The 17,301-nt window shown below is 44.6% G+C and overlaps 1 protein-coding gene across 2 annotated transcripts in view; it reads right to left on the bottom strand.

Annotated features, from left to right (window-relative positions):
- Positions 1-185: 185 nt before the first annotated feature.
- Positions 186-17,301, bottom strand: part of LOC110534391 (chloride channel protein 1) — a 61,827-nt gene continuing 44,711 nt past the window's right edge. Inside the window, exons 8-23 of one of the 2 annotated variants that reach the window (XM_036941148.1) lie at positions 15,823-15,948; positions 15,580-15,664; positions 15,110-15,211; positions 14,270-14,354; positions 13,069-13,224; positions 12,801-12,870; positions 11,984-12,094; positions 10,855-11,068; positions 10,569-10,702; positions 9,848-10,002; positions 9,580-9,661; positions 9,120-9,199; positions 8,513-8,557; positions 8,223-8,327; positions 8,022-8,108; positions 186-1,458 (exon numbers count right to left, since the gene is read on the bottom strand). In XM_036941148.1, the coding sequence (XP_036797043.1) occupies positions 910-1,458; positions 8,022-8,108; positions 8,223-8,327; positions 8,513-8,557; positions 9,120-9,199; positions 9,580-9,661; positions 9,848-10,002; positions 10,569-10,702; positions 10,855-11,068; positions 11,984-12,094; positions 12,801-12,870; positions 13,069-13,224; positions 14,270-14,354; positions 15,110-15,211; positions 15,580-15,664; positions 15,823-15,948 (2,186 nt within the window). In that variant the 3' untranslated portion in view covers positions 186-909. The remainder of the gene's footprint in view (positions 1,459-8,021; positions 8,109-8,222; positions 8,328-8,512; positions 8,558-9,119; positions 9,200-9,579; positions 9,662-9,847; positions 10,003-10,568; positions 10,703-10,854; positions 11,069-11,983; positions 12,095-12,800; positions 12,871-13,068; positions 13,225-14,269; positions 14,355-15,109; positions 15,212-15,579; positions 15,665-15,822; positions 15,949-17,301) is intronic. The other variant, XM_036941153.1, reaches the window with a different exon arrangement.

Here is a 17,301-nt window from a genome sequence, read left to right as displayed (position 1 = left end):
TTCATGTCAAACAAATTGAGACTGAAACACTGTTGACCTTCTCAGCTGGAAGTGTTGATACGTCCACAGACTTTTTAAAGACAAACTTTTACAAGACTGTAGTGAACAGTGCATCTCTGGTATTATGCCGGAGCTGATTATTGCCATGCTCAAAATCCAATGAAATGTTACTGAAAACATTTAAATATTTATTGTATTCCATAAGAATAGTAGATAGGCATCAGTATGAACAATTTCAATATTTGCTTTACAGTGGTAACAGTAATAATTTAAAGCCTGTATATTCATTAATCAGTAAACGTTCAATCGATTTGATCAAATATAAATCAGTCCATTGACAGACATGGAGTCATGATTAATGATGTGATTTCATTATCAAACATTTCATTGCTGTCATATACAGTGTCATAAAGATACATGGAGTTCAGTGATACAGACATACAGTACCATGTAGCTACAAACACATTCATACATTCAACAATACCGGGACAAGGAGACCAACAATGATAAGTACAGATGAAGAACTTAGAACATCTGTCCATTTTTGTAGTTTTAAAGACACGGAGAGAAACCTGAGAAATGGAAATAGTGAAAAAGAAGTTTGTCTTGAGTAGAAAAAAATCCTTCAAAAACTGCTGAGATCAGGAAAGAGACTTACAAAAAGTATTATTAGCTACCAGAAATTCCAGAACTACAAGTCCCAGAAGCACTGTGTGCACCTGTTCTTCCTGCTCTCTGTAAGCTGAACATCTGCAGAGCCTCGAATGAGCCTGCACAGAACTCCAATACCCAGGATGCTCCTTGTTACGCTCTCCTTGAAACGCTCACTGAATGAGGTAAGTGGAGTGAGGCCAGAGAGGAGAAAGTCTTCATTTAAGAAACAGAATCCACAGAATTCCCTGTCGCCATCTAAATTGGCTCTTCAGAATCTTCGCTCTCCCTCTCTCCATCTGTCTCCGGCACGGTAGGAAGGGATGACACAATGAAGATACGAGTGGAGGAGGAGTGTGGTGAGGTGGGGGAGGAAGGCTCCTGAGGGGGACAGTCTGTCCCTCGGCTGTTGGGGGTGGAGGTGTCACACTCTGCACCTGCACTGGAGGCACCTGCTTCTCCTGCGTTCCCCCTGGGTTCCTCCTTAGCCTCATCCATGTCACCCTCTCCCTCTGTACCAACCACCTCATCCTTCAACCTTACCACCTCTCCCTCCCTCTTTCCTCCATCTCCCTCCCCCTTTTCTTCCTTAACCTCCCATTTAAACCCATCGCTCCCCTCCTTCCTACTACCCCCTCCCTCCCTCTTCCCCCCCTCACCCCACAGCTCCCTGTCCCTGGTGGGGGAGGAGGGTGTGGAGGGGGGAGCCGCATGCTTCTTCGCTTTACGGTTGGCATCTCTGAAACTGGCCAGAGGGGGGCGCAATCTTACCCCACTACGGGTGGAGCCCTCGATGGCCTTCTGCAACTGTGAGAGGTAAGAGAGAGGGAAAGATAGAGAGAAAGATTAAAGGGGAGAGATAAATATAGAGGGGGAGAAGAGAAAATGGAGGGAGAGAGAAGGGAGAAGGGGAGAGAGAGAAATAAAGAAAGAGGGGAGGGTAATAGAGATTGAGATGGAGGGGGAGAGAGGAAGGGAAAGAGAGTGAATAGAAGTGGTTAGTTAACATAGCATGTCATAACACAAGCAAAGCATGTTAATACAGGTTTACTGTGACGCTGTGATAAGTCAGAGACGAACACCGTTGATGGTGTAATAGTGTGACTCACTATTCGAGTACAACAGAACAGCAAAGCAACAGCCAACTGAACAGGCTCCATGTATTTGTATGTGTATTTATTATGGATCCTCATTTCTTCCTGCCAAGGCAGCAGCTACTCTTCCTGAGGTCCAAACAAGATTAGGGCAATTACATCACCAAAAAAATCATACAACACATTACTACACCACTACATATCTACAATGCAAAATGTATAATTTTACAATGTACATATGTGTAAACTGTGTGTGTCAGCGTGTGTGTGTGTGTCTCTTCACAGTCCACGTTGTTCCTTATGTAGTATTGTGTGTTTCCCAGAGTCTGTTCTGGACTTGGGGACTGTGAAGAGACCCCTGGTGGCATGGCTTGTGGGTTATGCATGGGTGTCTGAGCTGTGTGCTCGTTGTTTGAATAGACAGCTCAGTGCTTCAATACCTCTCACAAAGACAAGCAGTGATGCAGTCAAACTCTCCTCTACTTTGAACCAGGAGAGACTGGCATGCATGTTAATGATGTTAGCTCTGCATGTACATTTAAGGGCCAGCCGCGCTGCTCTGTTCTGGGCCAAATGTAATTTGCATATGTTCTTCTTTGTGGCACTTGTCCATATGACTGGGCATTAGTCCAGGTGTGACAAAACTAGGGCCTGTAAGACTTGTTTTGTTGATAGTGATGTCAAGAAAGCAGATCTTAGCTAACGTTGCATCCATATGTTTTGACCATGACAGTTTACAATCCAGGGTTACTCCAAGCAGTTTAGTCTCCTCAACTTTCTCAATTTCCACATTATTCATTTAAATATTTAGTTGAGGTTTAGGGTTTAGTGAATGATTTGTACCAAATACAATGCTTTTAGTTTTTGAAATATTTAGGACAAGCTTATTACTTGCCACCCATTTTAAAACTGATTGCTGCTCTTTGTTAAGAGTTGCAGTGAGTTCACTTGCTGTGGTAGTTGACGTGTTTAATGTTGAGTCATTAGCATACATAGATACACAGGCTTTACTCAGAGACAGTGGCAGGTCATTAGTAAAGATGGAAAAAAGTAAGGAGCCTAGACAGCTGCCTTGGGGAATGCCTTACTCTACCAGGATTATTGTGGAGAGGCTTCCATTAAAGAACACCCTCTGTTTTCTCTTAGACAGGTACAGTGCCATGAAAAAGGATTTGCCCCTTTTTCTCTACCTTTGTATATTTTTGATACTGAATGTTATCCAATCTTCAACCAAAACCTAATATTAGATCAAAAGGAACCTGAGTGAACAAATAACACACCAATTACATAATTATTTCATTTATTTTATATAGAAGTTATGCAACACCAAACGGCCCTGTGTGAAAAAGTAAATGCCCCCTTACACTCAATAACTGGTTGTGCCACCTTTAGCTGATGACTATAACCAAACCCTTCTTGTAGTTGTTGATCAGTCTTTCACGCCGCTGTGGAGGAATTTTGGCCCACTCTTCCATGCATCTCAATTAGGATTAGGTCTGGACTTTGACTAGGCCATTTCAAAACTTCAAATCTGTTGCTTTTCAGCCATTGTCATGTAGACTTGATTGTGTGTTTTGGATCATTGTCTTGCTGCATGACCCAGCTGTGCTTCAGCTTTAGCTCACAGACGGATGGCCTGACATTATCCTGTAGAATTCTCTGATACAGAGCAAAATTCATGGTTCCTTCTATTAAGGCAAGTTGTTCAGGTCCTGAGGCACCAAAGCATCCCCAAACCATCACACTACCACTACCATGCTGACCGTTGGTATGAGGTTCTTACTGTGGAATGCAGTGTTTGGTTTTCGCCAGGCATAATAAGAAGTATCTTTTTTTTTTTTTTGTAACAGGTTCCCTTGATCTAATATTAGGTTTTGGTTGAAGATCTGATAACATTCAGTATAAAAAAAATGCAAAATATAGAAAATCAGAAAGGGGGCAAATACTTTTTCACGGCAATGTAACTCTCGATCCATGATATACAGTGGGAAGAAAAAGTATGTGAACCCTTTGGAATTACCTGGATTTCTGCATAAATTGGTCATTAAATATGATCTGATCTTCATCTAAGTCACAGCAATAGACAAACATAGTGTGCTTAAATGACACACAAATTATTGTATTTTTCTTGTCTATATTGAATACATCATTTAAACATTCACAGTGTAGGTTGGTAAAAGTATGTGAACCACTAGGCTAATGACTTCTCCAAAATCTAATTGGAGTCAGGAGTCAGCTAAGTTGGAGTCCAATCAATGTGACGAGATTGGAGATGTTGGTTAGAGCTGCCTTGCCTACGCAAACACTCACAGTTTGCTATTCACAAGAAGCATTGCCTGATGTGAACCATGCCTTGAACAAAATAGTTCTCAGAAGACCTAAGATTAAGAAATATTGACTTGCATAAAGCTGGAAACGGTTACAAAAGTATTTCTAAAAGCCTTGATGTTCATCAGTCCACTGTAAGACAAACTGTCTATAAATTGAGAAAGTTCAGCACTGTTGCTACTCTCCCTAGGAGTGGCCGTCCTGCAAAGATGACTGCAAGAGCACAGCACAGAATGCTCAATGAGAATCCTAGAGCGTCAGCTAAAAACATTCAGAAATCTCTGGAACATGCTAACATCTTTGTTGACGAGTCTACAATACGTAAAACACTAAACAAGAATGGTGTTCATGGAAGGACACCATGGAAGAAGCCACTACTGTAAAAAAACATTGCTGGACGTCTGAAGTTTGCCAAAGTGCACCTGGATGTTCCACAGCGCTACTGGCAAAATATTCTGTGGACAGATGAAATTACAGTTGAGTTGTTTGGAAGGAACACACAAGACTATGTGTGGAGAGAAAAAAGCACAGCAAACCAACATCAAAACATCATCCCAACTGTAAAGTATGGTGGAGGGAACATCATTGTTTGGGGCTGCTTTGCTGCACAAGGGCCTGGACAGCTTGCTATCATCGATGGAAACATGAATTTCCAAGTTTATCAAGACATTTCGCAGGAGAATGTTAGGCTATCTGTCCGCCAATTGAAGCTCACAGAAGTTGGGTGATGCAACAGGACAACGACCCAAAACATAGAAGTAAACATCTGGCGCCAACAGAGATGGCTGCCTCGCTTTACGTTCTTAGGAAACTATGCAGTATTTAGTTTTTTTATGTATTATTTCTTACACTGTTGCCCCAGGAAATCTTAAGTCTTATTACATACCGCCCGGGAAGAACTATTGGATATAAGAGCAACGTCAACTTACCAACATTACGACCAGGAATACGACTTTCCCGATCTCTCTGGTAAGAAGAAGGGTGGGGGTGTATGCTTTTTGATTAACGAGTTGTGGTGTGATCTTTACAACATACAGGAACTCAAGCCCTTTTGTTCACCTGACCTAGAATTCCTTACAATCAAATGCCAACTGCATTATCTACCAAGAGAATTCTCTTTGATTATAATCACAGTCGTGTATATCCCCCCCAAGCAGACACCTCGACGGCCCTGAAAGAACTTCATTGGACTCTATGTAAACTGGAAACCACATATACCGAGTCTGCATTTATTGTAGCTGGGGATTTTAACAAGGCTAATTTGAAAACAACGCTCCTTAAATTGTATCATCATATCGAATGCGCAACCCGGGCTGGAAAAATCCTGGATCATTGTTACTCTAACTTCCGCGACGCATACAAAGCCCTCCCTCGCCCTCCTTTTGGCAAATCTGACCACGACTCCATTCTGTTGCTCCCAGCCTATAGACAGAAACCAAAACAGGAAACGCCCATGCTCAGGTCTGTTCAACGCTGGTCCGGCCAATCTGATTCCACGCTTCAAGATTGCTTTGATCATGTGGACTGGGATATGTTCCGGATAGTGTCGAACAACAACATTGATGTATACGCTGAGTCGGTGAGTGAGTTTATTAGCAACTGCATGTAGTACCCATGGTGACTATTAAAACCTTCCCCAACCAGAAACCGTAGATTGATGGCAGCATTCGCTCAAAACTGAAAACGTGAACCACTGCTTTTAATCAGGGCAAGGCGACCGGAAACATGACCGAATACAAACAGTGTAGCTATTCCCTCCGCAAGGCAATCAAACAATCTAAGCGTCAGTACAGAGACAAAGTAGAGTCGCAATTCAACGGCTCAGACACGAGAGTTATGTGGCAGGGTCTACAGTCAATCACGGACTACAAAAAGAAAACCAGCCCCATCGCGGACCCCGATGTCTTGCTCCCAGACAAACTAAACAGCTTCTTTGCTCACTTTCAGGACAATACAGTGCCACCGACACGGCCCGCTACCAAAACCTGCAGGCTCTCCTTCACCGCAGCCAATGTGAGTAAAACATTTAAACGTGTTAACCCTCGCAAGGCTGCCGGCCCAGATGGCATCCGTAGCCGTGTCCTCAGAGCATGCGTAGACCGGCTGGTGTGTTTACGGACATATTCAATCAATCCCTATCCCATTCTGCTGTTCCCACATGCTTCAAGAGGGCCACCATTGTTCCTGTTCCCAAGAAAGCTAAGGTAACTGAGCTAAACAACTATCGCCCCATAGCACTCACTTCCGTCATCATGAAGTTCTTTGAGAGACTAATCAAGGATCATATCACCTCCACTCTCTCTGACACCCTGGACCTACTCCAATTTGCTTACCGCCCTAATAGGTCCACAGACGACGCAATCGCAATCACACTGCACACTGCCCTAATTCAAGAGGAATACCTATGTAAGAATGCTGTTCATCGACTACAGCTCAGCATTTAATACCATAGTACCCTCCAAACTCATCATTAAGCTCGAGACCCTGGGTCCTGGACCTTCTGACGGGCCGCCCCCAGGTGGTGAGGGTAGGAAACAACATCTCAACCCCGCTGATCCTCAACACTGGGGCCCCACAAGGGTGCGTTCTCAGCCCTCTCCTGTACTCCCTGTTCACCCATGACTGCGTGGCCATGCACGCCTCCAACTCAATCATCAAGTTTGATCGTGGACTTCAGGAAACCGCAGAGGGAGCAACCCCCTGTCCACCTCAACAGTACAGTAGTAGAGAAGGTGGAAGGTGGAATTTCGCAACACTCGCATTAATATCTGCTAACCATGTGTATGTGACCAATAAAATTTGATTTGATTTTAAATCAACAACAGAATGGCTTCAACAGAAGAAAATACACCTTCTGGAGTGGCCTAGTCATGAGGTTATTGCTGCCAAAGGAGGGTCAACCAGTTATTAAATCCAAGGGTTCACATACTTTTCACACCCTGCACTGTGAATGTTTACACAGTGTGTTCAATAAAGACATGACAACACATAGTTGTTTGTGTGTTATTAGTTTAAGCAGACTGTGTTTGTCTATTGTTGTGACCTAGATGAAGATCAGACAAAATTATGACCAATTTAGTCAGAAATCCAGGTATTTCCAAAGGGTTCACATATTTTTTCTTGCCACTGTAGCAGAGGATGTAAAGCCATAACACATATGTTTGTTTCAGCAGCAGATTATGATCAATAATGTCAAAAGCTGCACTGAAGACTAACAAAACAGCTCCCCCAATCTTTTTAGTATCAATTTATCTCAGCCAATCATCAGTAATTTGTGTGAGTGCCATGCACGTTGAGTGCCCTTCTCTATAAGCATGCTGAAAATCATTTGTCTACTGTGAAATAGCATTGTCTCTGGTCAAAAATGTTATTCAAACGTTTAGTAAGGGTTGGTAGCAGGCTGATTGGTTGGCTGTTTGAACCAGAAAAGGGTCATTTGCTATTCTTAGGTAGTGGAATAACTTGTTCTTCCCTCCAGGCCTGAGGGAACACACTTTCCTGTAGGATGAGTTTAAAGAGATGGCAAATAGGAGTGGCAATATAGTCCGCCATCATCCTCAGTCATTTTCCATCCAAGTTGTCATTCCCAGGTGGTTTGTTATTGTTGATAGACAACAATAATGTTTTTACCTCTTCCACACTCACTTTACGGAATTAAAAATGACCATGCTTGTCTTTCATAATTTGGTCAGTTATGCATGGATGTGTGTAGGTTCAGAGTTTGCTGTTGGTATGGCATTCCTAAGTTTGCTAATCTTGCCAATGTAATTACTGTGACACTGTGAGATCATCATCAGAGAACGATGACAGAGAGGCAGAACAAATGGACAAGCTGTGTGTCTGATGCTTCTACACTGCAGAAAAGGAAGACTCGGCATACAGACAGAGAGAGAGAGAGAAAGAGAGAAAGGGAGAGAGTGAGAGAGCTTGTGTGATGTGTGATCTCACCTCCTTCAGTGCTACGACTCCCACCAGTTTTCCAATGCTGGTAACATAGGCATGACTGAGACCCAGCAAGGAGAACAAAGTGTGGGTCTGTCAGAGAGAGAGCGAGAGGGAGGCATATTTGTCAATATCCTACAGCATGTAGTGTTTATAATGGCTTAAAGTGGCTACATAAGAGCACAGGGTGCTAGCTATAGTTGATACCTTGTGAAGGGAGGTTCTCTCCACCAGCTGAAAGGGGGAGGGATCAATCCGTATCTCCTCCATACTGATTGGCTTATCCAACTCTTCTTCTTCCCAGGCTTTGATCTGCATTAGCCAATCAGAGAGCAGAGAGGGTGATTGACAATATAAAGAGAGAATAATCATTTATGATGTTTGATTCTATTCGTGGAATCCTTTTAGAGCTACATAGAGTGCCCAGGTCAGGGAGTAGAGGTCAGGGATCAGGGGTTAGGGGTTAAAGGTTGATCAGGGTCAGTGAGACACATTACCTCCTCTGAGGACATGGTGTCGGTGAGTGGAGGTGGGATGGATTCCTGGAGAGAGGAAGAGAGAGAGAGAGAGAGAGAAAGAGAGTGAGAGAGAGAGAAAGAGAGTGAGAGAGAGAGAAAGAGAAAGAGAAAGAGAGTGAGAGAGAGAAAGAGAGAGAGCGGAAGAGAGAGGAGGAAAGAGAGAGAAAGAAAAGAGGGAGTGTGAGACAGAGGGGGGTGTTGGTTTAGAGATTTTAGTTATTTTCTCTCTCCAGGTTTACAAAGTGTCAGATCAGATGCCCCCTTGTGGTGCTATTTCTCCATCACACAGAATGACACATCTGCTCATTACATATCATATCATACATTATAGCAAGGTCATGCCATTGACGTGAGCGTGTGTCCCCTACTGGACAGAATGTGATATTGCTCCTCTTTGAGCTACCAGAGGAAATTAGCTACCAGAGGAAAGCTTGAGGTTGATGTTAGCCTTAAGCACAGATCCAGGATCAGGTTGCCCTAGCCCCAATCCAAACCTCAACCATTATGGGAATGAAAAACATCTTCTAACATATCTGACCCTGTATCAGTGGTATCATCCAACCTCTATCTTGATATGGAATGATACCTGAGCTTCAGCCTGGCTGGTTGAGGAAGAGGAGAAGAGGCGCTGAAATATTCCCCTCACAGACTGGAGGGAACGCTTCTCTGAAAGACAGGACAGACATTTAGAAGTGAGTACATTGGGTAAACATTCTCACTCCAACACTTTTCTACAGAAGGTGCTGGTTAATTGTTGTAAACAAACCCCATGAGCAATCGATAGAACAGCAGGTCTAACACTGATTCTGCTGTATTGATTGCTTATTGTAGATACAGTATCTGGTTGTAGAGTAGTGGCCTAAGGGAACACACTTAATGTGTTGTGAAAAGTGTTATGAAATGTAATGTAATGTAATATTTGTTTGCCTTGGCAGCAGCTAATGGGGATCCTAAATAAATACAAATACAAACATGGATGCACTAGTAACAAAATAGCAATAGTGGGTACATCCCAATTCTATGACATTTTATATGTGTCATGTCACCTGAGCCGGTGTGATTGGTGGAGGACTCCTGTGGTTTGGGGGATGGGAGTGGCCTATTCTGTTCATCTTGTACTGGAGAGGTCTGGAAAACAGACAAAAGGACCAAGTTCATAACCAAGTATTATATGATGTTGTGGATAATTATAATGCATTATAAATGTGTTTATAAAGACATTATAAGTATACTGATTTTTAATCAGTGTAAAAAATATGATGCTATCGTTCAAGCATTCCATCTATCCATCCATCCATCCATCCATCCTGTCACCTCTCCTCCCTCCTCGTCTATGAAAGTGAAGGACTCCCAGCCCTGGCCCGGTGACCCCTGACCCCTCTCAAAGACACGCCTCTCGGCCGAAAGCCACCAATCAGAGATGGCTTGCAGCTCTGTCCTCTCGATAGACCCTAATAGGATCATAGACTCTGAGGAAAGACAGGGGGAACAGGGAGAGAAAGAGAGTAGAGAGAGAGAGAGTAGAGAGAGCGAGAGAGAGTAGAGAGTAGAGAGATAGCGAGTAGAGAGAGAGAGAGAGAGAGAGAGAGAGTAGAGAGTAGAGAGATAGCGAGTAGAGAGAGAGAGAGAGAGACTTTAACTACTTTAACTATTTGTACATTGTTACAACCCTGTATATATATATATATATATATATATATATTATATAATATGACATTTGTAATGTCTTTATTGTTTTGAAACTTCTGTATGTGTAATGTTTACTGTTAATTTTTATTGTTTATTTCACTTTTGTATATTATCTACCTCACTTGCTTTGGCAATGTTAACACATGTTTCCCATGCCAATAAAGCCCCTTGAATTGAATTGAATTGAATTGAATTGAATTGAATTGAGAGAGAGAGAGAGAGAGAGAGAGAGAGAGAGAGAGAGAGAGAGAGAGCGAGGAGTCAAGAGAGACAAGAGAGGGATTTCAGTGGATGGATTTGTGTCATCTACGGTGCATGGCATCAAACATTCTATAACATGTCTCACCTTTGGAGTCGACCAGAGGGATGGTTTTGAGGGAGGTGGAGTCTAGCAGATAGCCCAGCTCCCGATAGGTCGACTGGGAGGACAGGAAGTTCACCTTCCGCACCATCATGTCCTCCACAAAGATGTTGTACTTACTGAGGGAGGAGAGAGGATATATGTGAACTGTGCCTGCTTGACTCATAATAGCACACAAGGTTGCATGTACACTAGAACTGTTTGAGCCACAATGGCATACAGTTCTCTGCATAAACACTTATTAGAGCCATAATGGCGACCGTTCCAGTACCTGATGTGTCCGAGGCTGAGCTCGGGGAGGTATGGCAGTTTCTTGACCTGGATGATGGAGTCGTAGAGGGAGGGCTGCAGGCCCTGGGCCACCATGTTGGCCAGGATCACCGCCACCATCATGGGCAGGATGTGGGAGATCTGGCCTGTCAGCTCAAAACAGATCACAGCCGTGGACACTGTGTGGGTTACTGCCCCGGTCAGGGCCGCGGCACCTGGGATAAGGAGGGCGGGAGAGAGAAAGGGAGGGGAAGGAGAGAGGAAGTGCGGGAGGTAGGGGAAGGAGAGAGGAAGGGAGGGAGGTAGGGGAAGGAGAGAGGAAGTGCGGGAGGTAGGGGAAGGAGAGAGGAAGGGAGGGAGGTAGGGGAAGGAGAGAGGAAGGGAGAGAGGGATGGAGGGGGAGGAGAGAGGAAGAGAGAGTATAGAGGGAGGGAACGAGAGATCAGGAGTCACAACAAGGCAGAAAGGGAAGGAGAGATGGTGTTAAATTACATTGTCATTTTGATATGTATATTATAAATACATCACATGAGACACTAAGTAATTTACACCCCACTTCATAAAGATAATTAACAATATGCAATAGACTATGGTTGAGTTACAGTAATAGGCAATGAAGAAATGTCTGAGAATGGATTCTAAATATAAGTGTATTTAATTACTTTGTAAAAATGAATGGATTCACATACAAGGCATACAGCTTCAGTTACAAAGCATTAACAAGCATTACAAGGCATTATTCCAAGCATGGTCAGAGAGAGAGAGAGAGAAACCATAGCCTGAAAGGCCTTGCCCCGAAAGTTCACAGGGTGGAGAGAGAGAGAAAGAAAGTATCTTACCACAGCAGGTCAGGAACAAATAAGAAAAAGACCAATGAACCTTTAATAAACATCTGAGTTGTTGACCAATAGTATTACTGTAAAGTTAACCTCCAATCAGATGTCAGACCTACATGATGTAACCTCTCAGAGGTGTGACAATGGGGGTTGGCAAGACCAACACATAGAATGCTGAATTCCGAAGACAACACATAGCAAATTCTTGCATACAGCTGATAAGATGAGTCCCTTCTGGGGCTGGGCTGCCCTGCAACAGCAGCAAGGCAAGATGAGACTTCAGAGGAGACTCACCAATGACAGCATAGCCCCCGGGGAGGATGCGATAAACTATCCCATCAAACAGGATACCGTTTGGGAAGAGAGTGGCCATTATCTCCCCTACCAGACGCCCAAATGCTGCCCCTGGGTGAGAGGGGAGAGAGAAAGGGGAGAGAGACGAGAGAGAAACGGGAGAAGGGAGAGAGAAAGGGGAGAGAGAGGAGAGAGAAAGGGGAGAAGAGAGAGAGAAAGGGGATAGGGGAGAGAGAAAGGGGAGAGGGGAGAGAGAAAGGGGAGAAGGGAGAGAGAAAGGGGAGAAGGGAGAGAGAAAGGGGAGAGAGAGGAGAGAGAAAGGGGAGAAGGGGGAGAGAAAGGGGAGAGGGGAGAGAGAAAGGGGAGAAGGGAGAGAGAAATGGGAGAGGGGAGAGGGGAGAGAGAAAGGGGAGAGGGGAGAGAGAAAGGGGAGAGAGAAAGGGGAGAGGGGAGAGAGAAAGGGGAGAAGGGAGAGAGAAAGGGGAGAGAGGAGAGAGAAAGGGGAGAGAGGAGAGAGAAAGGGGAGAAGGGAGAGAGAAAGGGGAGAGAGGAGAGAGAAAGGGGAGAAGGGAGAGAGAAAGGGGAGAGGGGAGAGAGAAAGGGGAGAAGGGAGAGAGAAAGGGGAGAAGGGAGAGAGAAAGGGGAGAAGGGAGAGAGAAAGGGGAGAAGGGAGAGAGAAAGGGGAGAGGGGAGAGAGAAAGGGGAGAGACAGGAGAGAGAATACTCAGTTGTGCTTTAGGACAGGTTTATAGCATGTTTTAAGCCTGATATCTGATACATCATGTTTAGATTCCCAGGTCTGATCTCAGCCTCTTACCCAGTATGAACACTGGCATGAAGGCTCCAGACGGGATGGGCATCGTCGTGGAAACAGCAGACATCCAGAACTAGAACATTGAGAAGGTATGTGAATGACAGAGAGACCTAATACAAATTCTTTATAGAATCTAATGGAGAAACAATGAAAAGGTAAACTTTCAGAGAATGCGGTTGCAACTCTTTTCATTTTGATTTGATAGCCTGACCACAGCATAATATGAGAAGGAAGGTCATGTGTTTTATTCCATGATGGAGGGAGGACGTACCTTCATGACGAAGAAGAGGAGGAGGATGAGGAAGACGCTGACATCGGGGTGCAGCCAGGCTGAGGAGCGCCCAAGTCCAGGGGGAAGGGCGGTGGCAGACAGTTTGGTCCAGGTGAAGTTATCAAACAGAGAGTTAATACATTCTCTAGGCATCAGCTGAACAGAGAGAGAGAGAGAGAGAAAGAGAGAGACAGAGACAGAGACAGAGACAGAGACAGAGAGAGAGAGAGAGAGAGAGAGAGAGAGAGAGAGAGAGAGAGGAGAGACAGTGTGTGTGAGAGAGAGAGAGGGGAGAGAGAGAGAGAGATGAGAGAAAGAGAGAGAGAGAGAGAGAGAGAGACACAGAGAGAGAGAGAGAGAAGGAGAGAGAGAGAGAGAGGGAGAGAGGGAGAGAGGGAGAGAGAGAGACAGAGAGAGAGAGAGAGACAGAGAGAGAGAGAGAGTAAGAGAGATACAGAGAGAGAGACAGAGAGAGACAGAGAGAGACAGAGAGAGAGAGAGAGGGAGAGAGAGAGAGAGGGAGAGAGGGAGAGAGAGAGAGAGACAGAGAGAGAGAGAGACAGAGAGAGAGAGAGAAAGAGAGAGGGGGGAGACAGAGAGAGAGAGACAGAGAGAGAGAGAAAGAGAGAGGGGGGAGACAGAGAGAGAGAGACAGAGAGAGAGAGAAAGAGAGAGGGGAGAGAGATAGATCAATCAATCAAATGTATTTATAAAGCAGATGTCACAAATTGCTTATACAGAAACTCAGCTTAAAACCCAAAGAGCACACAATGCAGATGTAGAAGCACGGTGGCTAGGAAAAACTCCCTAGAAAGGCAGGAACCTAGGAAGACACCTAGAGAGGAACAGGGCTCCGAGGGGTGACCAGTCCTCTTCTGGCTGTGCCAGGTGGAGATTAAAAGAGTACATGGCCATTTAGTCTAGATCGTTCTTCAACATGTTCAAAGTTCATAGATGACCAGCATGGTCAAATAATAATCACAGTGGTTCTAGGTTATGACAGTGGTTCTGGGTTTTTCATCTCTGCATGAGCGGCTATACAGTGGTGTTGAAAGATTTATTTATCCGTATCAGCTTAAAACCACACTAAAAACATAGTTAACAGGGTTGCTTGTTGCCTGTAGGCAATACATGGATTTATAAAAGGTTATTCTATAAGTCATGAACATAAACTCTAATAAGCTCAATAATGCTCTCTGACCTCTCCAGCCATGAACTGGCCGAATCCAGGAGGAAAGGTCAGGGTGGCGATGACAAACGTCACTGCACCTGGGTAGATTAACCGGCTGAACACACACAATCGCACAAACACACACGCATGCGCACAAATACAAAATACAAAGACGGACACACACACACACACACACACACACACACACACACACACACAATGTTATTAAACAACTGGGATACTCAATCGTTAAAACAAACCACAATGCCATTACTTAAATGTGAAGCATTTTAGGGTAATAACGTAAATTGTCAGGAATCTCCTCCCAGTTCATTGTCTGGCTGTCAGGCTGTTGAGTTCATGGCAGGACACCTCTACTGCTCTGCCCCTCCTAATGTGTGAGCTCAATGTACCTTGACTGGTGAGTCAATGGCTAAGTGAATGTGTCTAACTGGGTGAATGGCTGGCTGTTAAGCCCTGCTTGTCTGGGTCAATGTCGTGTAACAGATTACTTTGGAAGAAGAGGCTACCCAAATGAAACTCATCTGGAATGGAATGTGGAAAGTGTCAGGGATCTGGGTAATAGTGTCTGCTAAGCATTACAATTGTGAAGACATTTGAGTGAGTGTAACAGTGTGTGTGTACTGTGTGTATGTACTGTGTGTGTGTACTGTGTGTGTGTACTGTGTGTGTGTGTGTACTGTGTGTGTGTACTGTGTGTATGTACTGTGTGTGTACTGTGTGTGTACTGTGTGTGTACACTGTGTGTATGTACTGTATGTGTGTACTGTGTGTATGTACTGTGTGTGTGTACTGTATGTGTGTACTGTGTGCGTATGCATGCGAGTGCGTGAGTGCGTGATGTCTCACTGCTTGGTCAGAAAGCGTGTGAGAGCCGTCTGTCTCCTCATCACTAGAACCACCTGTCTGTTCAGGTAGACAAAGAAGGCCCCCAGGAACCCACAGGAGATTCTACAACAGACAGACAGGGGACAGAGAGTCAGGAACCCACAGGAGATCCTACAACAGACAGACAGGGGACAGAGAGTCAGGAACCCACAGGAGATCCTACAACAGACAAACAGGGGACAGAGAGTCTGGAACCCACAGGAGATCCTACAACAGACAGACAGGGGACAGAGAGTCAGGAACCCACAGGAGATCCTACAACAGACAAACAGGGGACAGAGAGTCAGGAACCCACAGGAGATTCTACAACAGGGAGTCAGGAAGACACACACAATCCCATTGATCCCCACACCATCACAAAGTGGGTGAAGTTCAGTTGAAGACTGTAGGGTCTAAAGGGGGTGTGTAGAATGTTTACTAAGCGCTCTCACCCAATGATAGCGAAGGCTGGGAGCTCCTGCAGGTCAAAGGGAAAATCCATCCGGAAGTTGGTCCGGAAAAGAGCTGTGATGGTGACTGTGACAGGGACAACGAGAGAGTGAAACTGATCCTATTCTAAAACACCTGGCATGAATAAACATATGACATCATCATGAGAGAAAAGGTGTACAGTGGGATTATGTTGTTCTGGAGAGGAAATATGTGTGTGATGCGATGCTGCCCCCATGGCGTACCTGCATCTTTGTTCCACACAGACAACACCCTGAATATGAAGGCACTGAAGGTGGCAGCGAAATACCCTCTCCAGTAATTCCTCACAGCAAAGTAGGTAGATGTGACCTCAATGCTGAACAACACCCCTGGAGAGGAGGGAAGAAGAGGGGGGGACAAGAGAGAGAGAGAGAGAGAGAGAGAGAGAGAGAGAGAGAGAGAGAACAAGAGAGAGAGAGAGAGAGAGAGCGCGAGATGGATGGAGTGAGTGAGTGAGTGAGGGAGGGAGATCGATTTGAGTTTAAGTGAGCAGAATGAGCACACACACACACACAGAATAGCTAAATACTCGAGAGCAAAATAAACATCAGAGCGAATCAGAGACATGACTGTATGAAGGGAGATTATAAAAGACAATATTTGAAGAGTAGAGACAAGCTTTAATGATTTTAGCTGTGTTTCCATTCTATGCTGAGGCTATCTGGACACTGTAGATTACTGTTACAGGAAGGGGAGAGCTATGGGGGGGATAGAGGGAGAGAGAGGGGTGTAGAGAGAGATAGAAGGGGTTAGAGGGAGAGAGAGGGATGTAGAGAGAGGGATGTAGAGAGAGATAGAGGGGGTTAGAGGGAGAGAGAGATGGATGTAGAGAGAGATAGAGGGGGTTAGAGGGAGAGAGGTGGATGTAGAGAAAGATAGAGGGTTAGAGGGAGAGAGAGGGATGTAGAGAGAGATAGAAGGGGTTAGAGGGAGAGAGAGGGAGAGGGATGTAGAGAGAGATAGAAGGGGTTAGAGGGAGAGAGAGGGATAGGGATGTAGAGAGAGATAGAAGGGGTTAGAGGGAGAGAGAGGGATAGGGATGTAGAGAGAGATATAAAGTAGTGGGAATGACATGGAGAGGTATTCAGAAAGGGAGAGCAGGGGTTAAAAAGGAGGATAGAGTTGTGAGAGTGGTATAGAAAGAGGTGTAGTGAAGGAGTGATAAGGTATAGAAAGAGGTGTGGTGTAGGAGTGATAGTGGTATACAAAGAGCTGTATTGAAGGAATGATAGTGGTATAGAAAGAGGTGTAATGAAGATATGATAGTGGTATAGAAAGAGGTGTAGTGAAGGAGTGATAGTGGTATAGAAAGAGGTGTAGTGAAGGAGTGATAGTGGTATAGAAAGAGGTGTAGTGAAGGAATGATAGTGGTATATAAAGAGGTGTAGTGAAGGAGTGATACGGTATAGAAAGAGGTGTAGTGAAGGAGTGATAGTGGTATATAAAGAGGTGTAGTGAAGGAGTGATAGTGGTATAGAAAGAGGTGTAGTGAAGGAGTGATAGTGGTATAGAAAGAGGTGTGGTGAAGGAATGATAGTGGTATAGAAAGAGGTGTAGTGAAGGAGTGATAGTGGTATAGAAAGAGGTGTGGTGAAGGAATGATAGTGGTATAGAAAGAGGTGTAGTGAAGGAATGATAGTGGTATAGAAAGAGGTGTAGTGAAGGATTGATAGTGGTATAGA

Source organism: Oncorhynchus mykiss, chromosome 2 (genome assembly GCF_013265735.2).
Source record: "Oncorhynchus mykiss isolate Arlee chromosome 2, USDA_OmykA_1.1, whole genome shotgun sequence".
Taxonomy (NCBI): Eukaryota; Metazoa; Chordata; class Actinopteri; order Salmoniformes; family Salmonidae; genus Oncorhynchus; species Oncorhynchus mykiss.
Note: the sequence above shows the minus strand (reverse complement) of the source record. Positions and strands in the feature narration are given on the sequence as shown.